The following is a 25322-nucleotide window of genomic DNA, read 5'->3' as shown; positions in this document are numbered from 1 at the left end:
GTAAATCTTTTAGGAATGTCTTCATGCTCGAGACCACGAACAAGCCAACATAAGCTCACAGCAGCGGATAACCTCATAATTGTTTAAATAAAACATTCTCGCTACCATCAAAGTTTAATGGGAGGTTCTGTGCATTTTGCAGAGATGGAATACATCCCCTGCACTTCCTTTTACATGCCTGAGTTTTGCAGAAGACCAAAAAAAACCTTCAGCACCATGGACAGCTCCTGACATCCACAGCCAATACAGAACAACAGAATACATGTAGACTTAACATTCCATAATAAAACACTTCAGAAACAAAATATAGATAAACGTAAACATAAGCAATAACCGACAAAGAACTGAGGATAACAGAGGGTTTAAATAAAGATGGCAAACAAAAGGAACTAATGAACTAATGGAACACAGGTGAAACTGATGAACTAATGACGATTATTTGACACAGGAATGAACAGACACGAAAACCAGAACTGAAACAGTTTGCCACCCTCCCAGAAGGCGCATCCTCGCGCCGTAAAGTCCAACCGAGGAGGGTAGGAGGGGGCTCTGGAGGGGGACGTGGAGCAGGAGAGGGGAAACAAAAAGAGTCCGGTTATGAGTCCATGGGGCGTGGAGGGTGGGAGGAGCCAAGGGGAAGCCTTGAGCAGGAGGAGCCAGGTGTTGGTCCAGAGATCAGCCAGGGTGACAGCCCATGGGGGTGTTGACAGAGGGAGGAGCCATGGTGGAGGTAGTAGTGGCAACATCAGGGGACCGACTGACGGAGATGCAGCCAATGGAGGAGGAGCCCATGGTGGAAACGAGCAGACGAAGAGCCAGGGTGACACAGAGGATCCGAAGGGCCAAGACAGAAACGGCGGCTCAGGCAACTGAGGCGGAGGTGGGGATCCGGAAGACAAAGACACAGCCAAAGCAACCGAGGAAGAAGGTGGAGCCAGAGGATTGGAGTCCCAAGGCAGTGGATGGTCGACAACTGACCAAGGTGGAGCCGGAGGTAAGGAGGAGACTGACAGAGCCATAGGGGCAGAGTGACAAGGCGTAGCCGGAGGATTGGAGTCTTGAGGCAGCGGATGGTCGACAACTGACCAAGGTGGAACTGGAGGGACGAGGGAGCCTTGTGGAGCTGGTGGGATGATGGGACACGGTGGATAAGAGGGAGGCAGGAGCCAAGGTGTAGCTGCTGGGTCAGAGGGCCGAGGTGGAGTCCAGGTCTCGGAGGCTGGAGGCGGAGACATGGAATAATCCATCCCCGAGGTAGCTGGCAGCTGGAGATCCCGTAGCTCATCCGACCCAGCAGCGCTGGCATGCAGAGGGGTCTCCGGATGCCAGTAGACCCAGGGCAGACGGACTGGCTGACAACAACAGAGGAGGTGGGAGATGGAGGCTGGGAGGGACCTTCTAGGAGGTGCTGGCCTACAAAGAGCTGGACAGGACCAGCGGGAACTTGGAAGACTCTGAGGAGCTGGAGGGGGCCAGAGGGGAAGGAATCAGCCAATATTCCTCTACATTTACCCAGTCCTCAATAGCAGACTCCAGTAAAAGCTCACCCTCTGCGGTAGGAGTGGAGGCGGGGCTTCCTTCAAAGCCCTCGATCTCCACCAAGAGTCCCACGGTGATGCACAGCGTTGCCGGCTCATGCACCTGGTCAGACGCATCTTGAGGCTGAGTTACTCTCCAGCACCCATTCCACAAAAGCGGCGAATTCCTCACGGGGAGCGTTCGTTAGGAGGCGTGCCTTATACCACTTGCTCAGGCCAATGTGATAATAAACACAGAGTGAGCGGTCAGGGAACTTTGTAAGGCACGCCAGATCTAAAAAGTCCCTGGTGTGGTCCTCCAGAAAACGGTCTCACCTGCTCCAAACAGAGGACAGCTGGGGGAACCATCCGGGAACCATCCAAAAACACCGCTATAGACATACTTTTTTGGTCGGTTATTCTATCACGTGTAGCTGTGTATATTAACACACACGACAAGGAGTAACATCCAAACAGGTATTTAATGAAGGATCCCCTGAATAAGAGCAAAAATAATCCAAACACAACAAACAAAGGGAACTAATGAACTAATGGAACACAGGTGAAACTGATGAACTAATGACGACTAATTAACACAGGAATGAACATACACGAAAACCAGAACTAAAACATAACAGAACCGGGACAGTAGTGGACACACGGGACAGTAGTGGACACACAGGTCAGTAAATAACGTTTTGTATGCCGTATGTAACTAAAGATAGAGACAAGATATGAACTATTTGGGTCAGACTGAATCAGGCCACCATGTAGACCACATGTTGAGATACACTTAAATATCTGCTCACCAGCCACAGCAGTGCGAGACATCAGGGTTAGCTATAACTCCACAAAGTGTGACATTAGAATTTGAAAAATAATGCAGAAACATTTAACATATTGACAAAAATGCCTTTTCCATACAGTACTCCCTTTGGATGAACACACACACAGGAAAAGTGCATGTGGGTTCCCTCTTTTTAATGCATCACAAGCTGCGCACAGCTACTGAAAATGCATAATTCAGAATGGAGCAGCAAAGGGGGAGGATGTAGAGGGGGGAGGTTTAGAGAGAGAGAGAAATAAGGGAAGATGGAGACAATAAGAAGAAAAACAAGAAGACAATTAAAATCTGGTGGGAAGCATTAGGAGAGATGGTTGAGGAGACCCTGTAGAACATCAGTCTAATCTAAGCTGTTATGAGCCTCGGGCACCGATTGGAACGTTTTGGATGAATATCCTTCAAACCAGCAGCACTCCAGAACAACATACGGACAGAAATATGGACTGCCACACGGATGACTGAAGCACTGTGACATCACTCTTCACATCTTGCTTAATGTGTGAAAAAATGCTAATCGAAGATGTCAATGTGTAGGATGATTACAATCTGAATCTTGCTAAACTGTGTACCGTATATTACAAAACAGAGCTAAGATAAGTAGACAGGTTTGTAGATGTGTATCACATTTATAAACTGCATTATTAAAACAATGACGTTACCTCAATTACAGTAACCTTAAAATCTCAACAATTACAGTAACATGTTCAGTTTAACATTTTATTAATGTTACTTTTAATTATAATATTTTGGATTTGTTGTTTTGATATATGAAGTTGTAAAACAACATAGAGAAGGGGGGACAGGGAGAGGGAGAGATCATGTTAGTTACAGGGTACTATAAAGACAGTGAAAAAACACTGATGTAAACACAAGACAAAGGTTGTGATGTTGGAATACAGGAGAGGAGTGATACAGCACTATAGACTTTGCATGTAATAAATTGAAATGAAATCATTAATGTTGATATTTGCTTGTGTTTATTAGTTGAGCATTAGAAAAGAAAAGAAATTTAAAGGGACAGTTCACCCAAAAATAGTGTCATCATTTACTCGAGTTGTAGGAAAAATTACACTGGTAGCCAAAGGTGCCCCAGAACAGTATGCTTTCATACGTTCTTCCAAATATCTTCTTTTGTCTTCAACAGAACAAAGAAATTCACAAAGACATTTTTCCTGTTATGGTAGTCAATGGTGGCCAAGAACTGTTTGGTTACAAGCATTCTTCCAAATATATTTATCTGTGTTCATCAGAACAACAAAAATGATACAGATTTGGAACAACTTGAGGGTGAGTAAATGATGACAGAATTTTTGGGAGAATTGTTCCTTTAAATTTAAAAAACATGGCGACTACTATAAATGAGCAGAAACCGGCCATTACAAAAGGCAGAAGCTTCAAAGCCAATGACATGCTGAGCAGCAGCCTCTCTGACATCAACAAGAATCCTGTCTCATTTCATCGAAAGACCAAAATCTCCTTTTATTCTATTTTATCAGAAACATACAAAACAAAACATTTATATTGTAGAGAGAAGTCCTGCTCAAATAAATGCAATATTACAAATGAAAAAAATCATTCTAATTGCTCAAAACACAAAGGACAAAATGTACAGGTTACACCAAACCAGCAGAAAATACATTGGCTACGTGCATGACCAGAAGCCACATTCGTTTTCCTTATTGGGTGGCTAAAGGTTGAAATATGTAGAGTCTGTGATGGGCCGAGAGGGAGGAGCGCGACAGCAATTATTATCAAGCTGTGCATCTTCCAGCCTCCACCAGCCCCCCACCCAGTCCAGCCAAGCCCACTCTGAGTGCTGCGTCATTGCAGGGCGCAGTAACTGTCCTGCACGGCACAATTTCAAAAGACCCTTTTAAGATTTATGATCCAGTATGGAGCTCTCTCTGTGCTGTTCTCTCTTTATTCACAACGTCTACCCAATTACATTTTTGGACAACAATATTCTTTGCTAATATAAAGTCCTAAGCCTAACCCTCCTGTATCTTTAACGAAACAATAAAGCTACATTACTTGGGCATATCACAATAAAAGCCCATTCATGCCAAGAACATTAACTGCTATGTTAGATACATCACAAACTTAAATGATAAATATGACACAAATGGATGAGAATTATTATTTCTGATTATTCCAAATATGAGTCTTTCCTTCTCAGAAGTGACGTCTGCCATTTTAAAGGATCGATTCCTTTACGACAGGATGGATTTTGGCTGCCAATACCTTTATCATTCATCAGCTGGAAGGTATTGCTTTGAAAGTGATCCCAACAATGATGTTCCTCAGGGTTGTTATTGTAATTTATGTGGTGTGCACCGCTCTATTCTCTCCATTCTTAGAACTTTATGGTTATAGTTAACATTCTTGGTGGGAACTGACCTTAAGCCTGTGCCCTTAAAACAATAGCGCAACATCATCACAGCCCTACGAATGATCAGTTCTGGGGAAAAAGGACTCAGAACTTCATCTAAAGCTCCTGTAGCAAAGCCTACTCTCAGGCTAATTGCTTCTGATAGTGTCATGGGTCAGGATTTAAAAGCTGCCAGATCCCATTTCTCAGCTGGTTTTACACTACGGAAAGAGCTGCTCTTCGCCTTCAGAATCAGGTTTCACTATTGCTGCAGCACAATGTGTGGAAACAAAAGGACAATCGAAGTCTACGGGCCGCTGGGAGATCCAATCACGATGCAGGCAAAATGTATGATAAAGGGGTGTTGCAATATAATGGGACCGACAACAATAAAGATATTAAAAACCATGATTATCGAACCCATGTTGTTTACACACATGATAATATCAGAAATAATTCAGCACTAAAAAAAAAAAAAAGCTACAATGGTTGCAAACTCTCTCTCAAGGTCTCACTAAACTCTGATTTTAAGTGTAATTCATTGGCAAAAAAGAGAACATACAAAATAAACTAATTTAAAGATGAATTTGACTGAAAGTATGTTACTTTCTTTAAAAAATCAATAGGTATTGGGATATCAGTGTGAATTCTTTATCATGTTATCATTCATTCTTTTGGCCACAATAACCGTGTAGTGAAAATCTGATATCATAACAGCCCTAGTATGATAAAAGACATTCTTATTAAGAATTAATTAAGACTAATAAAAATGCTAATATTAGTGCACTATTATAGTTTATATATTAAGAAAGATATATTGAAGTATATCAACTTTGCATTGAACATCACTCGATTCCTTTGGACTGTGCTTCACATACGCTCCTCCATGAGGTTTTGATCAGGAGGATGAAAATCTCATTCCTGTGCGGGGCGGTTACATAACAGTGAGTTTGCATTGCGTGAGAGCGAGGCAGAGAAATGAGAGAGAGGTGAAGAGACGCTTCAGCGCAAGCTCACATTAAGTAAGGGATAATGTAAAGGCAGCCGGTAATTATCGCAGAAATAAGCCCCGACAGTGTGATCAGTTGTATCACACTGAAGGAGCTTATTTCGCGATAACAGACATCTGCTTGTACATTATCCCGCTTATTACACAGCTATGAGAAAAATTACACATGAAATATGAATTTGAAATATATTATTAGCTCATTTTTACCGAATGCAGACCTTCCGCGAGGAAAAGCTGTTTACTTTTGGTTTTAAGGTAAGAAACGAAGTCCAAATGTCACGAACAGGCAATTTGGTTTAATCATTTGTAAATATAAGACATATTTACATTTAATTTGTCAAAAAACCTGTCAAAATAATTTGCTGCACCCGGGTAACCGTGTGTTATTAGTTTTGAGCGGTTGTTATCTGGGAATAACGAACCTGAAAATATTGCGACTGGCCAATCAAAATTAAGCATTCCAAAGAGCCGTGTAATAACAGGCATTAACACACAAACAGGCCTGTGCATTATTCAGGAGCCCAGTGTGTCCAGTGTCTTAGTCCTGCTAAAGTCCTACCACTGCACTTAGCTCTGTAGACCCTAACAGTACAGGAGAGCAGGACTGAGCCTACAGAGCTCCATTACAACTCGGACAGAAAAGATGACCTCATCCTCCACCCCTAGGCAACATCTAATAACAACAACTCGCTCCAGAAAATCTGCTTTAGGACTTGCCTACGACTGATACAGCAACTGGTAACATTAAAAACCTTACATGTGTATGTGCATAAGAAGAAGAAGTGCAAAGTGGCTTGGTGGCTTAATTTGGCCTTATTGCTTTTCTTCTATCCAGCATGAATATTAAAATTCAAAATTGGCATACAGCAAAAGCGAGATCACAGCATGATGTTAAAATGCTAAGCGAAATCCAATACATTAACAACTGGAAAAGTCTTTACTGTTCATAATATATAACAGGTGCATTTTTAAATGGTTAAACATGTTTCAGAAGAAAATCTCTCTTAAACTACGCTCACTTCATACCAAAACAGTTGTTCTATTAAAACAACAGCAAATGACATTTTGGAATGGTCTAACAACTATATTAATAGGTAAGGTGTTCAAAAAGGCACACTGTTCCTTTTAAAACGCACTGAGGCATTTCTGTTGGCCCTTCATTTATGATTATCGCTGTAACAATTAAAGGTCTGTCAGGTGGAACCGTACAGCTTCAGCAGACTGCTGCTGACCTCCTTCAAAACCCATGTGACCAATCAACACACAGTAGTCAAAAACAAATACAGTCACGATTTATACTGAGCAGATAAATCTTGAATTTATCATGTGGTTTTTGGACCCAAATGTCCTGGATCTGCAGACTACTTTGTAGGGCTGTGCAAAAATATCGAAATACATGTAACTATCGCAATTTTTTTTTCTCCGATAGTGTATCGATAGTGATACCTCTACTATCAATATATTTTTTTTAATCATGTCATATACATACGGCCAGAAGTAAGTGGAAGCGAGCATGGCAAAAAATATAAGAACGCTTGGAGCTCTCAGAGCTGATGTGTGGGTGTGCTTTGGTTTTCAAAATAAGTCATGGAGTGATGAGTTATATAAAATAATGCTGTTTGTAGGCTTCGCAAGTCATGACACAAGTCACTTGGCTACTGCAGTGCATTAGACAAAAAGTTTATTAAGAAAAGTAACAATGACATTTATTGTGCTCTCACGGATGTGACACCAGCACATTTACAGCACGGATGAAGCAGGGGTGTTATACTGCCCATGTTCAGTGTTTTAACTGTAATGCACCACAACAGCCAGTGACTTGCGTGAGCCACCTTATTCCCCTGTGCTACCCACTTGAGGGGCGCAACCCACAGTTTGAGAACCCAAACCTCTGATCTAAAGGTCCATGCATCGCACATCATGGCCACTCTGCAGAGGTAAGGGATGTTTTTACACTTATCCTTACAGAAAACCCCAGGTGGTGCACAGCATTTTGTATTTCTAGCTCTACTTTTTACATTTTCTATTTAAAGTATTGCAATATATCGTATCGAAATACATAGCAATATATTGTATTGTGACCCATCTATCGTGATATGTATCGTATCGGGAGTCACTTGCCAATACACAGCCCTACTACTTTGTAACATTCCCAAAATAAAGATTGCTCTCAAGTCACACTACCCCAAAGATACACATGTCATCAAGTATCAAGCAAATCCTACTTTTTGTTTGTATGTTCCCTTCGTGTTTTCTATATGACAAAAAATGTACACCAAAAAAAGCTTCTGCTCAGCTCCAACAGAGATGATCTAGAATGATCCATAGTGAGGTGCTTAGAGGGTAATGAGTGCAGGCTTGCCACGCTTTTTACAATTAAGATTTTTTTTAACCAATTGAGGTTCCTCAGATGCCATGCTGGCAGAACTCTTTAAAGGACCTCTAGGCAACCTTCAAAGAACCTCAAACGATGCGTTGAAAATCTTTTAATTTTTAGAGCTATAGGTATAAAGGACGTTTGAAGAGAAGAAAGCAAAAACTAGGTGTCACTCACTTTTTTATTCACATAGAAGGGATCGAGGTCCTCCAGTGGTGTTGCCACCATGCCAGGAGGGATGTCCCCATAGATGAAGGGCAGACTTTTGCCCACCTCCAGGTCACCGTTGGGCTTGGGCTTGTTCTCGTCATCATCGTCACGGTAACTGCTGTCTGGCTTAGGTGGCGGCTTGGCTTTCTCCTCGGCAATGCGCTTCTCGATTTCGGCCAGACTTTCCCTGGTAAAGTATTTGAAGCTGTCAGGTCCTGGCGGTGCAATAAGGGGTGCAGCCATGTTTTCATCCTGCAGCAATGTCTTCTTCTGTTATGTACCCTCCACGGCAGCCAGATCTATGATGTCAAAAAGAGAGAACGTTGTTACTGCACATATACAGTATGGTTCTACATGTAATATTGATAAAATATATGAAGTATAAGAACACATTACATAATTATTTTAAAATATCTTATACATTTTTAACCATTTCTTATGCAGACAATAGACACAATGCTCTATAATGTTACACATCACAAGATCAATATTACTGCATAAACAAACTTGAATAAATAGGTACTACTACACCAGACAGTTAAAAGCAAGACCAACATATGAATGTTTTCAAATGACAATTTACATTACAATTTAATGCAATCTTTTCAATAAATAATTATTAACATTAAACTTATGATCAGTGGTTACTATCTAAACCAAATATCTCACTAGAAACAACAAAGAAAATGACCAAAACACAACATAAGTTTAAGGTCTATTTTTATAGCTTTTTTAGACACATACAGTAACTACTAACCAATACTAGCTTGTCTGCTCATAAATATGCTCATCTTTGCGCAGGAAAGCAAAACACAGAGCCCTGCATCTAAAAATATATTACCTTACACATCAAAACAATATGTTGCTAAATTAAGAGCATGTTAAAGAAGGACTGGCACTAGATCCTGTATGAGTCATCCACTTCATGAAAGATGAATATTGCCCTCCATTATGAAGAGAAGAAAGTGATAATTGATGATGTTTGTCTTGAGATAGATTACATAGCAACTTAGTGATCAGTGATGCACTTTTTGGTGCTTGCATAAATTCCTATGATTTGGTTCTTCTCGGTCACCATGATGGATGTTTCTATTTTAGATGAAAGGGTGATGGGAATTGGGAGGTTGTAGTCTGCATTAGAATACACCACACAATACCAAAAGTGAATTTTAGTTGAAGTATGAACGATACTAAATATCCACTGAGATGTTGTTGGAGAGATGTCTTGTATCCCCAAGGAAACAGAATGGGATATGGTGGGTGAAGGGAGGCCCGATGAACCACAATGTCTAAAAGCTTGTGTGTGCTGAATGTCCTGCTAATTCATAAATAAGGCATCACGTGACAGGCACTTACAGGGCCAGACACTTAAACAACCAAGCCATATGCTGATATTACAAAGCCACTTAGCTTACTTCCTCTATTTTGTGCAGTTTCATTTTGGCCGTTTTTTAGTTAATATAAACCCCAGTTGCTCCTATAGGCTCTTATTATTCCCCAAAAATAAAAGCGAATGAACCGTTTTGCAAAAACCTGATTTCACGTGTGTGCAATAAAAATAATTCGTATTTTAGGCGACGCTATTGATCATCAATATACGGGAGCTGTCCATTCAGCACCACACTCCTACAGGCCTGCGTAAAATGAATATTTCTGCTTCCCCGATGGGGAACGGTAAACGGGTGTGAACCTAGTGTGTTACTACTGGATGGGCCAAAACATCTCGAAATAACATGGAAACTATGCTGGGGTGCAAGAGAGAGAGATTACACAAACATCGTACTGGCTGCATGGTCGTGCGTTTGTTCGTCAAGTCCTGCAATAAAATACTGAATTCAGAACAGCACACCAGCAGACTGTATGCGCCACTGAAAGGCTCTCCTACATGAAAATGCCATGCGTCTTAAAATGCCGTACCAAATAAAAACGGCAAACATCTTGAAATTATGTGGTATAACATTCTTCCGATTAAATAACATGCAAAACAACAATTCTCAAAAACAGACGCCCACGTTTTCGGTCATATGTCATGAACATAGTAATATGGAACGTTATATAGCTTTGAATGACAGAATGCGCAGTGCTCCTACCTTGATTTCATCAATGTTACGATTACGAAATCGACGGCTGAATAGTTCATTGGTTAAACCAGCGACATTTGTGGGTTTTCCATAAAGCTGCCAAATGGACTCCTGTCAGATTTTCCTCAGCGTGAGAAAAAATATTTGGTTGAAAACTTGCGTCCATAAACACTGAACAGTCCGACGCCTTCACGTAAGCGGGCCGAAGCTACAGAGAAAAACGGAAAATACTGCAGTGGGGTATTTCGGCTCTCGTCGTACTCGTATTTACCCCTTTATAAGCAGACCGCCTATCCGGCTAAACGGCATTTTTAGTGTAATGTATCTCAAATTTCTTGAAAAAAGGCCATCATTTGCGGTATCTCCATAAGCAACATGAGATATCTCGACGACGATGTGCAAGGTTTCTTTTCGCGAGGTACATAAACAAGAACATGTAGCACACCACACCCGTGAAACCTGCACCCTACAATCAATAAGCAGCAGAGCATGTATTGCCATATTGAACGTCTTCATTACAACGTATCAGGTCAAATCTCCACAATGTGCATTTTTGTCACATTTGCTCAGCTCCACATTTGATAAACGCTGACAAGAAGACCTTTATTCAGAGGGCATAAAACCTACAGGCTGTGGGTCGCGTCATCGATCGCGGAAATGCAATCGAATTACGAAAACAAAACAGATTATGCATTTTTAGAAATAATTTGCTTTCCTTTATTATCGCCTGAAAAGCATGTTTTTATACTCGTGTCACGACCTCTCATATTAGAGCTAGAATTGAAAGAACCAGACAGGTCCGCGTCTAATCACATATTATTTAGCTCATTCAAACAAACAAACAAAACGGATCACACAGCATGACGTTTATAACGGAATCTTGAATAATATGCATATGAAACGCGTATGCGTTCCACAAGCAATAACGTTAGCGGTAGCAAACGACAAGACCCCAGCGTGCATTGTCGACAAGATTTCCGCAGAATAAACGCATTGCGAGTGCATTATTTAAACACATACTTACTGTGAAGACGTTAGCGAGTATCCATAGAAACCGCACTGGACTGCAAATGTCGAATAAAAGCGAAAGATAATGCGGATGTCGCCATATTGTTGCTGCTACCTTCCTTCTCAGTGTGTACCGTTGCCCTGCATAATTGATGACTCCCAGCGAAATGCAAGGGAGTGTCGGCCAATAGGTAGCAGGAGATTCATAAAATAATATTTATGAAATATATAGATTCATGAAATCATATTTAGCTCATTGTTTGACAATTAGAGAGTGAGAAAATATCGGAGATATACATTGAGTCTGATATTAATGTCTAAACAATTTATCTGACTTTATTTTAAACATTTCCTTTTTAAATAAAAGCTGCTTTAACTAGAGCACAAAAACAGAAAATATTGCTACTGTGAAATGCAAGCACACTAGATGCGTTTCAGAAAAGAGGTGGTGACCTATACTAACCTTTTAAGTGCCCTCAGCTGTCACGAAGAGCACTAGATTTGGATGTAGGTACAATACACTGATGCTGTTATTTGTGTAGATAAACCGAAAAAAATACACGTGTTGATCCGGCATGTTCCTTGTAGAATTTTATTGATATTACACAATTTACATGAGATCATGTCTTTAAACAGTATTATTATCTTTTCAGATAATCGAATAATCAATGACGAGGATCTCTTCTGAAAATCTCCTTCTTATTCCAGTTATACAAACATCAGGCGTTTAAAATGTTTAGAACCTCTCCACGATTATTCTTCATTATTAGCTTGATACTCCCTGGGATTGCAGGTATATTTAGCTCAATTAAAAATATTTACACAGAGTGTAATGAACAGCAGCTGATTGTGTAACATGCACAGTACCACGCAATACACATGGCAAAACATACTGTATGTATCAATGCAACTTTAATGAAGTAAAATCACTAAAAGCCTCGCTTCTGCTGGAAAAAATAGTCTCTGACTGACTGTGAACAGCAACAGAATATTTACATTGCTAAGGGTGCTGCGCAGTGATACACAGAAATGTTAGGTGCATCAGTAAAATAAAACGCAGCTATTGATCAATCAGAATCACTAAATAATGCACAAAATTTAAAGAATAAAAAGTATTCAATACAACTGATTTCAATGCTATGTTAAGGTTGTGGACAGCAACTGACACTAGATCCCCCAAAGCGGTTTCGTATTATAGGAGGGAATTCTGCATTGGAGGGTGCATGGCCTTGGCAGGTTAGTATACAGCGTACCTGGAGGCATATATGTGGCGGGTCCATCATTAACCATCTGTGGATAATGACAGCATCCCACTGCTTCAAGAATAGGTGAGCACTTTATGCCTCCTCTCCCTTAAAACACAGAGCATGTCTAGTTTACATTTTTCACAGTTCTCAGATCTTTAAAACAATGTAAACATTTAGTATAAGCATATGCAATCGGTCAACTGATCTTATTCATTTTGATGCAGCTTACCTGCCATATAATATACTGTATCTTTATTATCAACCAAGAAGACACCTAAAACAATAAAACCTTATCATTTCTAATGTTATGTTGTCCAAAATAACTTTTTTTACCAGAAAAGGTATGATTTACATAAGTGCTTCTCAACAGTCCTGAAGCCCCCCTCACTACATTTTGGTTGTCTCCCTTATCCAACACATGATGATTACACAAAAGATGACCCTTGCATTACTTTTTTCCAGCAACAATTACAAACTGCATGTAATGGCTGGACTTCGTTCTCGACACAAAAAAGGAAAGCATGTTCAGTATCGCTCAGTTAAGCGAGTGATCTTGCACGAGAAGTTCAACGAATCAACCTATGACAACGACGTGGCACTTTTGCACTTGCATCATCCGTTGCATTTCACAAAGCACGTTCAGCCTGTGTGCATCATTGAAAATGAAATGCAAGAGAATCAACTCAACTTCAGCTCATGTTACATTACTGGCTGGGGCAGCTCAATAGCCAAAGGTTTGTGTTTGAGTGACCAAAACAACAAAACAAAAAAGTATTTCGAACAATTTGCAAACAGGAGTTATGATGATCTAACACATTTAATGGACAAATGCAATAACCTTTTTTTGCTCTTTAGGAACCTTTGTTAACATTCTTCAGGAAGCTGAAGTTCAGCTCATCGATACTAGGACCTGCAACCAGAGAGACTGGTATAATGGCCATGTTAATGATAATATGGTTTGTGCAGGATTTGACAAAGGAGGAGTTGACACATGTCAGGTAATGTTTTCTGTCACATATTAAATTAACTGTAATAAAGTCAGCTATTAACTGTATCTGTTGGACTACTCAGGGTGACAGTGGTGGCCCTCTACAGTGCTACAGTAGAGACCGGGAAAGATTTTACCTTTATGGTGTGACAAGTCATGGACACGGATGTGCATTTCCAAAGAAACCTGGCATATATACTCGTGCTAGCCGCTACACAGTCTGGCTAAGAGAAGCTCGTACAAGATCTGTTTCAGGAGCCTCAGTCACAGACCTGTCACTTATAAAATTAATCTTAGCCCTGTTTTTCTCTTTCTGTATGAACCTCTTAGTTTAAGTAATAGCCCATTTGACAAAACATTTATTCGGACTGTGCTGTTTACCGGTAATTGCAATAAAACGTTTAAAACACTTATAGTACCATGCAAATGTTTCACTTTAATTAACGTATTACTAAGAAGAATGCAAACATTTTTTAAGACCATTTTACAATTCCGAGCATCTAAAATCCAGATATCTTATTTTTACCCAGATATACTATCTATAACCTGCTGCATTATACAATTATATTTGTTGTTATATAACAAATCCTCAAGAAATTACCGTTAATTTAAAATACGACTGGATACACATCAAGTATCGCGAGGGCAGAAATCTCTCCGTATGCTGTCGAATCGCTCAGGCAGTACTTTGATGTCATACGGAGAATAGTCTGCGCAACACCACACACCCAACGGCTTTCTCACAAGATCCGTCGATCAACTAACTAACATTTACACGCGGCGCTATGGACCCTGAACTAATTTGTACTTGTGTTCGTTCTTGTGATATGTGTAAATCTAATTTATTTTTCTATACTGGAAGACAGAAAAATATCCCATGAATGTGAGTTATCATTTAACGTTAACGTCTTATCCGCTTTGCAGTTCGTGTGTAACTTCCGATAATCATTTTCAGTGGCATCAATGTAAGTTAAAATTTAAATTAAAAAATGTTGATGAAGACTCCACACAGCAATCTGAAGTCGCTGGAATGAACAGACATAGAAAATTCAACCCTGTTACGTTGCTTACAACATTGTTCTTTTAAAACTAAAGACCCTTTTGTGTTAAATGAGTGTCCCATCTGTGTACCTAATAAAGCTGCTACCGAACATAAACATGGGTCGGGTCATATCACATCACAGGTTACAACGTTCAACCTGGTGGTAAGTGTGCATGTTTACAGAGTAAAACAGGGTTTCGAAAAATGTACTGGAATGTTGCTAACAAATGCTTTTTGTGTGTTTGTCGTGAATTTGCTCTCTTTAATGGCTTATAATGGTCTCATAATCATTGTTTGAAACATTTATATTTATTAGATTTTGGTGTGCTACAAGAGTTAAGGGTGTTTGGATTGGCACGGTCACTCAGTATGTAGAAAGCCAGAGATGTGGGACTTTACCGTACCAGCGGATATGGTTTGTGCTGGCAGTTTCGCAAAAGGTGGCAAATGAGGTGTGAGGTATATACTTTAGCGCTCTTTAACCATTTGTTGCCTTTATTGAACTACAGTAGAGGCCAAAAGAGATCTCCGGAGGACGTATTTGCTTTTAATGACCCCTCAGGAGAGATTAACTACATCACAATGTATGGCACAAAATTGACAAAACTTTTAAGGTAGTTATTACCTTAAAAGTTTATTTGGCATCAATTATTTGGCATCATATCAGGGAATGTGGGTTTTATTCAAATATAAAGCTGAGCTTAAAGTGATAGTTCACTCAAAAATGAAAATTTACACTTAAAGCACAATGCAACATGAATGCAACATTTTTAATACAGCTTTAATAAAAAATATTTGAATAAAAAGTGAAGACATTATTTTTCCAGAGCTTTACATCACTTTTGCCATGACTGTATAATAAATGTAATAGTTGATGCCTTGAACCGATTTTTTCCGGAAATTTCGGAAGATTATTTAATGATTTTTACAATGTATATGACTATACAGAAACATCTTGGTGGACCGTTGATTTGCTATTCCATGTACGATCAACACTACTTTATTATTGGAATTCGAGTAAAGGCGGCTTCATGTGGAGACCCTTTCTGACCTGATGTTTATCTGGATGTCTCCATATGTGGATTCACAATCAGCTGTGAAGAAGCTTAATTTGAAGTCCAGCTGTATCTCTCATTCCTGCTGTTTACAGCCACACACATTTTATATGCATTTCATTTCAAGTCAAATGATACACTCACGTATGCATTAAGTCCATTTTAGGGTCATATTTTCTTCTATGATGCGCTATGTATTCATTTAAGTGTTCTTAAAGTACTGGTCTTATATCATACACCAACAGAACAAAAACAAACGTGCTACATTTTAATATGTACAAAATGCATTGTGTTGGTTGAAAGTAGAATATCATTAGAATAAGAGAGTATACAATGATAGCAGTTATTAGAATTCCTGGAAAAAATGTTCCCTTTTAGACCACATACTTTTTTACTATCTTAAATAGTTTCCAATAACATTCCTAACTGTATATGAAAACTGTAGACTGGAAAAAAGACGTATAGTCAAAAGTGCCAAAAGTATTCGGTGCATTTAATTAAGTGTATCCTTTGATGTTCTCAAAATGTATTGCTTTACAAAGCGTTCAGATGTGGTAAAATAGAACTAAATTAAAATGTATTTAGGCTCGTTCAACAGTTTACTTATATTTGCACATTGCTCACATGACATTACTGTAATAAAGACTTTAGAAGATTTAATAACAGTAAGTAAATGCAATAAACAGGGGGGAAAAAATCACTATTTTGCCAATAAGAATGAAATTAAAAATCCAAATTAAAAACAGGTCAAAGAATAAAAAACCTTGTGCATCTTAAAGAGGTGCACAGACATTCACATGTAAACGTATCTGGAAGGGAAGAAGAATATTTTGATATCTAAGGCCATTTCAATGTTTTGTTAAGGTGATATATATGTTACCATAATTGTATTCTAACAGATATTACTCATCCTTTCCTCTATTTCTTTGATGTCTACTTTATACTTTCAAGCTTCTACATGGCCCATAAAATGACCAGGTTTTGGGAAGCCCTGGTTAAAGCAACCTTTCTATCACACTTACATTCGCACGCACGCACGCACGCACACACACGCACACGCACACGCACACACACGCGCACACGCACACGCACACACACACACACACACACACAACATTCAAGCCAACATTTACAAAAACAGCAAGGGTAAATGAGAAAATGGTTATTAAAGATGTGGTATTTTTTGTGTCAAAGCATTAATGTGTAAAATATGTTTATTATTTCAGCATCGTGACTCTTTAGCCAGTGATGCTGAGAATTGCCATCAAGTATGAAAGATCAGTCAAGTTTTTTGGAGGACCAGATAATGGGGTCCCTATTTGTTTATACAGTAACACCAGTGAGACACTACAATATATAGTTTACAAACAAAACCTTCTATCTGTTCATCTGTCCAAAGTCCGTTTTGACACCAGAATCAAAATAAAGACAGAAACATACATTAAAAACAGAAACGTCCACAAGATTTAAAAAGCATGGAACTGTCTTCACCTTAAAACTTTTCTGTCACCCATAATATACATGTTTAATGCATATAAATCTCAAATTATCAATGTTTTGTCTTAAAATTGCTGTGTGTGCTTTCAATAAGGACATATCCCTACCCTCCTCACTCAGGTTAAAACCTTTCCATCTAAAATAAAAGGTGGTGCATGTAAACGTCCTTTTAAAACCATTAAAATGAACAGTTTTGAGTGAAAGAAACCGATATGTTTACTTTGCTGGTGATACTGTTAATTTATAAAACTAAGTTTGCACTTCCAGGATGAAAAATGGCAGACTCTCCAATGAGCAGGCAGCCCATCAGGAGATAAAGTGCACAGAAAAGCTTCACGGGTTAGTCCCATACCCCGCCAGCACGGTCTTTCGATGTTATTGTGTAAGCTAAGCTCTGCTAAAGTGGCACTAAGATTCCAAAGACATCAAAGTCAACATCTGCATTTTGTATGGTGAAAATGTGCTTTCACCTCATTTAAAGGGCAGGAGTATATTCTAAAAGAGCACCACCCTCCATATATGCCATTTAACATCCAGGGGGGTTGGATGGCTTGAGTCGGGGTTGGATGGCTTGAGTCAGGGTGGATACTGCCACCATTGGTCAAAGAGGGTACAACTCGGCCACAATCACATTAGAGAGAACATAAAAATATCTACAAGGCTCAGCGCAGAAACAGAGATTGGCCAGCGTCGTCCTTCGTGTCGTGGTGTGCCGACAGCACAGAGGAACGGCCACTGTGAGCGGATCGTTGGGTGCCACGTTGTGCTCATGGAATGCCTTTGGGACTCGCTCACATGTTGTATGCCACATAGATGGGATCCAGTTGGTCAGCCAGGAAGGAGTCGCGTAGGTGCATGCGCTGCTTCTCGCCTCGTGAGTTGATGGGGATGACGCCGGAGTCCACGATGACCACGACGCCGACGATGAGATGGTGCTCTTTCAGCACCACGTTTGTGACCAGAGGAACAAGATCGAGAGCTTCCTGCTCTGACCCGCTGAGTTCCACCACGACCACCAGAAGATTGGTCCATGTGAAGACAGCACTGGAAGAGAAATAGACATCCAAGCTATTTAGAGACGGTCAGGCTGGGATTATCCTCATTACAAGAACACTCAACGTCATTACACAACACACTCAGCTGAGACTTTAACATTTGTAAGAAACATAAGCGATCCTTTTCTGACCTCTCAGCAATGCTGCGGTGCGCCCGAGACACAGAGGTCTCGATGTCAATGGGGTGATAACGCAAACCCCGCAACTCCAGAGTTTCATCCAGCGAACCCACCACAAACAGAGCGTCATGGCGGTCTGGTGGAAGACAAAGACACAAAAGGAGGAGAGAAGTATTTACAATGTTACTCTGTATCTTTAAGAAAGCTGGCCCATGCTTTTTTAGCCAATCACAAAAGCAGCCATTTAAAAAAGCTCACTATTTTTAAAGAGACAGTTCACCCAAAAATGCTAATTCTGTCTTTATTGACTCACCCACAAGTTGTTCCAAATCTGTGTAGATTTCGTTGTTCTGATGAACACAGAGAAAGATATTTGAAAGAATGCTTACAACCAAACATTTCTGGGGCACTTTTGACTACCATTGTCATTTTTCCTTCTATGGCAGTCAATGGAGGCCAATAACTGTTTGGTTACAAGCATTCTTCCAAATATATTTCTCTGTGTTCATCAGAACAAAGAAACTGGAAACAGACTTGGAACAATTCGAGAGTGAGAAAGTGATGACAGAAATTAGATTTTTGGGTGAACTGTCCCTCTAAGTGTAATTTGAAGCTAAATCAGGTTATTTTTATTCCTATTTCTAATGTAAATGAACTACCACATATGAATGTAGCAGTGATCCGTTCTATATTACGAACCTCCACTGGCATCCAGAAGCTCTGTCCTCCTGACAAACCCCAGATATCCAGTTCTGGCCCAGAGCGTGCCCGTCTCTCCAAAGCTCAGCCGTGTGTTGAAGTGGTCCGCCTGTAGGCTCTCCTCACCGTAGATGGTGTAATAACCGCTGGCATTGTGAGGACTATTCACCCAGATCTAAGAAGCAAAGAAAAGAACATGAACGTGCTTAGAAAATGGCAAAACATGTTCTGGGGAATTGTGGGGATTTAAATGTGTGTTTGGTCACCTCGCCAAGATGAGAGTCTCCAAGTGGTCCCTTAGCCTCTGGGTTTACAATGATTACTCGCACTCCAGGAAGCATCTGAGGTCATGTGTAGAAAACAATACAGATTAGCTCAATGTCTGATCTAAGATGATGTATTATAGACAGAAGAAGACTTACAGTGCCGGACTCCATCAGTGGCAGACTCTGTGGAGCTCCTCTCTCCACCAGTCTCACTCTATTAGAGAGAAATAAGAATAATAGAGGATCATTTCAGGCTTGTCAGTGTAATAAACTACTTTCACATCACTGTTAGACTGTTATAAATGATCTTTTATTTAAATAAAGGGGCAACATTTGTTTTCTTTTAACTCCACGAGGGCATATTTTTAAATTCCAACCATATGAAAAACATAATACATGAAAAGAAATAAAACAACAGAAAATATAAACAATGCACAAAATCTTGCCTAGAATATCATATAAAACACCAAACATTTCAAAAAGAGCAATCTGGGGCATTTTTGTAACTTCCAGCACAACTCTGCCCCGAGCCTAGTTTTATTTTAGGCCCTGACTAACACGCACCTGTCGTGTCGGAGGGACTTCATGTCTACATAAACAGTGGATGGGTCTGGACCAGCGGTGCCCTGAGAAACCAAACAAAGTCATAAACAAACAAAGCTCCATGTGTCACAACGATCCATTGCAGTTGACTTTTTTTGCCCCGACCTGTAAACAGATGGCCAGGTTGACTCTGGCGCCGAACGCGGTGCTCACTGCGCGTGGAGACAGGCCCAGGTCTTTGAAGAGTTTGGAGAACGACTGGGTGAGTGCCAAGCGAGGCCTCTCTTCTGCTATGACAACACAGCTCCTTACACACGATAGGTTCACACCTCGCGCCTGCACACACACATTTTTTTTTCTCATAAACTTATAGACACATCAACCCTGTTTACTTTGTCGACTCATACAGTATATTGTAATAAAAATAAAAGTTGTTTTGGATAGAATGTCATTTTCAGCTGCATTTTTGCTCTGAACCCTATTTTGTTCACTCACCTTCAGAGCTTCGGTCTGTGTGCCAAGGCCCTTAGTGCAGACCTCCATGACTGAATAAGAACAGAAGGTGTCTCTGATCTTATAATGACTGAGCGTGCTCAGCCACAGGGGTAGAGACGTCTCCAACTCCATAGGAGGGATCAGGATTGACTGGTGACCTGAATGAACACTAAACACAAAGAAAAATGAAAGATTGCCTTCATAATTATTATGAGTACACTTTGTGTATGTGCACAGTTTTCAGCATCGAGTCGTTTTTCTATCCTCATTATGAGACATACAATTAAACGTATTGTTTGTGTATACTACCTAGACAGACACCACAGCACAAAGCCCAGGCCACAGTAGGGGTCCATGCAGATGGCAATTTGTCTGGAAGAGTACAGCTCACACTGCAGTTTGATGGATCGACATATAGCACTGACCGCCGAGTGAGATATCTGAAAGATACAAATATTTTTAAGCATACACTTCAAATAACTCAAACTCTTTGGGATGGGCAAAAAGAAAAGCGTCTTACCTTTACTCCAGTTAGCATGCCGGTGGTGGATACACTGAAATCCAGGTAGGCCAACATTTCCGGAGTGGGCGGCTTATAGATGTGAGGAGGCCGTTTTCTGGGAAGATCATCTGCGCACACGAGATACAGAATGTATGAACAACATACAGACACGACTCCTAAGTGAACAACACTATATTAACATCCCTTTTCATTTCTGTACCTGTGTCAATGATATTTGGCCATGTTTTCACATTCACACTGGCTGCCGCCTCTTTAGATCGTAAGGTCTTCATCAGCATCTGAGTCGTGAGGATGCAAGCGGCTTTGCTCACCTGATTTAGACAACATTCATAGCTTAGATTACTGTGGTTTGCATGACGAAAACTTGAATGTACGAAGTTCCCAAACTCACATCTATGATCATTCGGACAGTGGGCAGAGTGGCAGCGAGGTTCTGTGGGTGAGGTGGCCTAACGGTGACCGGAATACAGCCGGCATACAGACAGCCATAGAAAGAGGCTATTAGATCAATGCCTGTAGGAAAGAAGGGCAGATGTCACTCAACGTTGAGCTACTGAGAGATACGCAACTAGCATTTATTGAAGTTGCTGTTTTTAAAACATCTGGTGGACATCATTACCGGGTGGATAAAGCAGCGCTACATTGTCTCCAGTGTTAACTCCCCCTCTTTCCAACAAAGCTGCAGTGATCTTCTCAGCTCGCTTGTGCAGCTGAGAGCATGTGGCCGTGCTCACTGCTACCCCCTAAAGGCCAAGCAAGATATGTCAGTGTCAGTAGTGAAAGGTCACCAAGAATTCATTCATATTAGTAGTTGTATGTGTGTCACCTTTGCATTCAGCAGCATGTAGAGGACATGATCAGGATCAGTCTGTGCTCTCCACTGCAGGGCCTCAGACAGGAACTGATGCTATAAGACACAAACACACACACACACACACACACACACACATCTTAGTATATAGATCTCAGCCATACAAGCCTCTAAAAACCTATACAGTATAAAATAAATCTAACCTCAGAAATACAGCCGCAGAGAAAATTAAGCAATCGAGTTTTTCTGAATTTACTATTTATAGGATTGATTTTTGGTACGATGATGATTTTTGTGTAATTCTGTGAACTACTAACAATATTTCTTCCAAATTTCTATTATATATCTAATATATCTTTATTTCAAAATATTGTTTTTATTTGCATTTATTTGCAGAAAATGAAAACTGGAGAAACGGGTCAAAATAGCAGAAAAGATCATCTGTATTTTTTTTTATTTTTCAGAGACCAAGTTCATATTCACTTTTAAGCAATTTTTTATGTCATAACCTCGATTTTTATCACAGTTTTCATGCGTCTTGTTATGCTGTCAGTCTTTCACATTGCTGTTGGATGACTTTATGTCACTCCTGAGGTTTGATTTTGTTGAAATTCAACGGTCACTGGACTGGAATGACCACAATACATTTAGAAATGCTGATTAAATGATAAAATGGAATTGTATCTTAATTTTTTACAAGGCTGTACATACAGTAGCCCCAAATTTGGACATTTAGGTCACACTTAAAAACGTGAATTTTGTTTAGAAATAATGAGCTATACTTATTGTTTTCAATGACTTTTTATAATAAAAATTCTTTCAGTGAAATGTTGGCCTAAAGATATCTTGTTATGTGTGAAATAAGTGTCCAAATACTTTTTGCAAGTCAACCCGTTTCAGTAAACCACAGTAAAAAAGCCTACAAATAAAACATGACACTAAAGCATAAAAAAACCAAGACTATAATTTTAGGTTTACATACACAGCAGTTCTAATGCAAAAAGTCACTCATGCAGAGAGCGGGCAATAGTGACCACACCATGCAGCAGAGGAGAATGCATGTTTACTAGGGACTTTATCTTTGTAAGGGTTATTAAGAACTTAAGAAGTCCTTATGTTCCATACTGCCATTAATCTGCGCACCAAACAGTAAGGTAAAAGATGCTCCCTTAAGACAAATCCATCACTTTATATTTGTTTTGCCCTGCAAGGAGGGTGTTGTTGACACGGAGGCTGCAAAGGGGATTGAAAGCTCAGCGTACACACAGATAGCAGGGCTGCTGTTGGCATTCAGTCTTACCATGTTAGTGGGCCACACACAGAGCTACGGCCCCCCGCACAAGACAGAGAGAGAGAGATAGAGAGACAGACCAGAGAACAAGCTTAGAGGAGAAACGCTATTCAACCTCAATTCCTTTAAACACTATCTGTGCCGAGACGGAATGAATGACCTCAGTTCTGATGCTGGACACCCAGAACGGTTTATAGGTGACCAGGCTTGATGTTACATAAGAATTATACAGCATTTTTAGTGAGCATTATCACACAACTGTAATTATAGTCATTAGTCCCTTATATATTTGCTTTGTATTATACTATAACAGTTATGGTTATAAACTCCATAATTGTAGTTATTACAGTAATTGCATATCTGCATGCACACACAAAACAGGTCAAGATTGCCATTACGGACATGACAAATTGCATTTCAATGCTGCCACATGGTTTGAGACTTTCAGATTTACATTTATGTGTTGATGGATGTTTTTATCCACAGCGACTTACAGTGAATGTTTATTTTCAGTTCGTGAATTTGTGGGGAATCAAACTGATAATTTTGGTGTGACTGTCGCCAGCAACAACACATTAGGACCTTTGCTAAAAAGCAAAACTCAGTGAGATTGCCCTGAAAACAACCATACTGTTGTTGTTTTTCATATCTCAAATCATTTGCTCACCTTCCTGGATTGTTCTTGGTCATCCAAGAGCCCAAGGTCCCTCCCAGAAGCCTGTGCAATCCTCTTTCCTGCCACGAGGTTGCCCACCATAATGGAGGCTGGACCCACTCCTACTGTAAACATAAGTGCGATGGGCTTTGAGATAAGAAGTCACATTTCAGGCAACCACAGAGGCCATTAGCTGATCCTTTGTTTACATGACACACAGACTTTTTTGTCCCTTTAATCCTGATGTATTTTTGTCTCACGTATTGTGATGTAAGGCTATTGTGTTTAACATAACACTTATTTTTTTTCAATATAAAACCAACATTTTATTTACAATGAATGACTTAGACCCATATGAGAAAGAAAAAGCAGCCAAGAATAGATGGACACGCAATACCTTAATGACTTGGTTGTAGTACATTTTTTCAAAATCTTTTGAAAAACAAAGGGTGGCTAAAAGTGCTTTTTTACAAGTATAAAATGTAATAAAGAATGAATAAGCAACCCAAAACAATTTTGGGTGGGCAGATACAAATCAGATGTACCTGGTTGCTTTTGTCTTGGTTTCGGAAGGTTGGTCACGCACGTATGAGGGCACATCAGAATGTTACATGGGTGCAGCGATCCCTCCAGGAAGTGCTGCTTGGTCTCAGACACGTGAATGCCACCCAGAGGAGTTTTGGGTAACCTGTTGGCAGGCACCAGCGCCAAGCAGTACAAGCCCACCTGATGGATACCGTCTATCGCCTGTGAGAGAAGAAGACAACACATACTGAGTTCTGACAGCTGTGGCCCTGAATACAGGGTCAAGATGAACAAAACAACATTTGATATTGCCCATGTGTTATGGGTATCTGCCTCATTACTTTAAGCCTGTCAGCTCAGGTCCATTATCTTCAATGTCCTACTTTTGAGTAAACAGAATGAGCCACTTTAGAGTACACTAAATCAGTCTGAGGTTAACAGAGGCCCGCTCTGGATATAACGGATCTGAGGATTGTGGGTAGCATTGTGTATTACCTGTAAGACTCTGCTCATCCATTGGAAACTGTCTTCCTCGCTGGCATCAGGCCTCTGCTCGGCCACAATCACGATTCGCTCATCATAAAACACGGTGACGGAGAACACAGCGATTCTGAATGGATGACACAGAGTGTCAGGGTCATGGGTACAGAATTTGCAGCCTGACTTATAATAGATTTTGTTCCTCAGCGTTAAATCAAGCAGTCACGAGCTCTCCATTAAGATTCGTATTTTAATTGACAATTTAGGTTGTAATTCGTACCTTCCTCTGTAAACGGTTTTAACTGGCTCTACCGCCAGCGCTGTGGCCACCAGGTCGTCTGCATTGTGTCTGCGTCCACTGACTGAGAGCACACCCTCTATCTTCCCGACCACAAACACCAGACTTCCCTGCGGGCCAAAAGACCAGGAAGTTATATGCTTGTGTACAAACAGAAAGCACGATGTGTTCTTTCATTTATAAACGCTGATGATTTCTACTTACCGGACCCACAAATCCCAACAATCCGGTTCGCGTGAATGGAACATCTCCTATAGGGGTGCCACCTGAGTTTACAGGGATTACCTGCAGCCAATGAGCATTCAGATCAATGAATTTG

At 40.3% G+C, this 25322-nt stretch overlaps 3 protein-coding genes across 13 annotated transcripts in view; 1 reads left to right on the top strand and 2 right to left on the bottom strand.

Moving 5' to 3' along the window:
• The window catches only part of scn8aa (sodium channel, voltage gated, type VIII, alpha subunit a), a 49689-nt gene extending 38110 nt beyond the window's left edge, over positions 1 to 11579 (bottom strand). For 7 of the 8 annotated variants that reach the window (XM_057319990.1, XM_057319993.1, XM_057319995.1 and 4 more), the window contains exons 1-2: positions 11431 to 11579; positions 8293 to 8624 (exon numbers count right to left, since the gene is read on the bottom strand). In XM_057319990.1, coding sequence (XP_057175973.1) covers positions 8293 to 8568 — 276 coding nt within the window. In that variant the 5' untranslated portion in view covers positions 8569 to 8624; positions 11431 to 11579. Of the gene's footprint in view, positions 1 to 8292; positions 8625 to 10415; positions 10851 to 11430 lie in introns of those variants that run through there. The other variant, XM_057319991.1, reaches the window with a different exon arrangement.
• LOC130545326 (serine protease 27) lies at positions 10782 to 15238 on the top strand. The gene is made up of 3 exons (XM_057319765.1): positions 10782 to 10824; positions 12562 to 12742; positions 13040 to 15238. Exons 1-3 carry the CDS (start codon positions 10782 to 10784, stop codon positions 13527 to 13529), a joined length of 714 nt encoding a protein of 237 aa, XP_057175748.1. The 3' UTR covers positions 13530 to 15238.
• Positions 15239 to 16231: 993 nt separating this feature from the next.
• dip2ba (disco-interacting protein 2 homolog Ba) overlaps positions 16232 to 25322 on the bottom strand; it is a 58402-nt gene continuing 49311 nt past the window's right edge. Inside the window, exons 20-39 of one of the 4 annotated variants that reach the window (XM_057363332.1) lie at positions 25208 to 25288; positions 24986 to 25113; positions 24721 to 24835; positions 24246 to 24447; positions 23713 to 23822; positions 23055 to 23078; positions 21770 to 21850; positions 21563 to 21686; positions 21335 to 21456; positions 21143 to 21254; positions 20941 to 21050; positions 20730 to 20860; positions 20421 to 20589; positions 20091 to 20261; positions 19947 to 20008; positions 19539 to 19596; positions 19383 to 19457; positions 19117 to 19291; positions 18430 to 18553; positions 16232 to 18287 (exon numbers count right to left, since the gene is read on the bottom strand). In XM_057363332.1, the coding sequence (XP_057219315.1) occupies positions 18035 to 18287; positions 18430 to 18553; positions 19117 to 19291; positions 19383 to 19457; positions 19539 to 19596; positions 19947 to 20008; positions 20091 to 20261; positions 20421 to 20589; positions 20730 to 20860; positions 20941 to 21050; positions 21143 to 21254; positions 21335 to 21456; positions 21563 to 21686; positions 21770 to 21850; positions 23055 to 23078; positions 23713 to 23822; positions 24246 to 24447; positions 24721 to 24835; positions 24986 to 25113; positions 25208 to 25288 (2427 nt within the window). In that variant the 3' untranslated portion in view covers positions 16232 to 18034. Of the gene's footprint in view, positions 18288 to 18429; positions 18554 to 19116; positions 19292 to 19382; positions 19458 to 19538; positions 19597 to 19946; positions 20009 to 20090; positions 20262 to 20420; positions 20590 to 20729; positions 20861 to 20940; positions 21051 to 21142; positions 21255 to 21334; positions 21457 to 21562; positions 21687 to 21769; positions 21851 to 23054; positions 23079 to 23712; positions 23826 to 24245; positions 24448 to 24720; positions 24836 to 24985; positions 25114 to 25207; positions 25289 to 25322 lie in introns of all 4 variants that reach the window. The other 3 variants (XM_057363331.1, XM_057363334.1, XM_057363333.1) reach the window with 3 other exon arrangements.

Source organism: Triplophysa rosa, linkage group LG21 (genome assembly GCF_024868665.1).
Source record: "Triplophysa rosa linkage group LG21, Trosa_1v2, whole genome shotgun sequence".
NCBI lineage: Eukaryota > Metazoa > Chordata > Actinopteri > Cypriniformes > Nemacheilidae > Triplophysa > Triplophysa rosa.
The sequence above is the reverse complement of the archived record's forward strand: the minus strand, read 5'-3'. Positions and strand labels throughout refer to the sequence as shown.

Coding starts and splice junctions, on each gene's coding strand:
- LOC130545326 (XM_057319765.1), top strand. CDS start 10,782: ATGAGATATCTCGACGACGATGTGCAAGGTTTCTTTTCGCGAG. Junction 10,825..12,561: donor GCAAGGTTTCTTTTCGCGAG/GTACATAAACAA, acceptor TGCTATGTTAAG/GTTGTGGACAGCAACTGACA. Junction 12,743..13,039: donor TCCCACTGCTTCAAGAATAG/GTGAGCACTTTA, acceptor ACAGTCCTGAAG/CCCCCCTCACTACATTTTGG.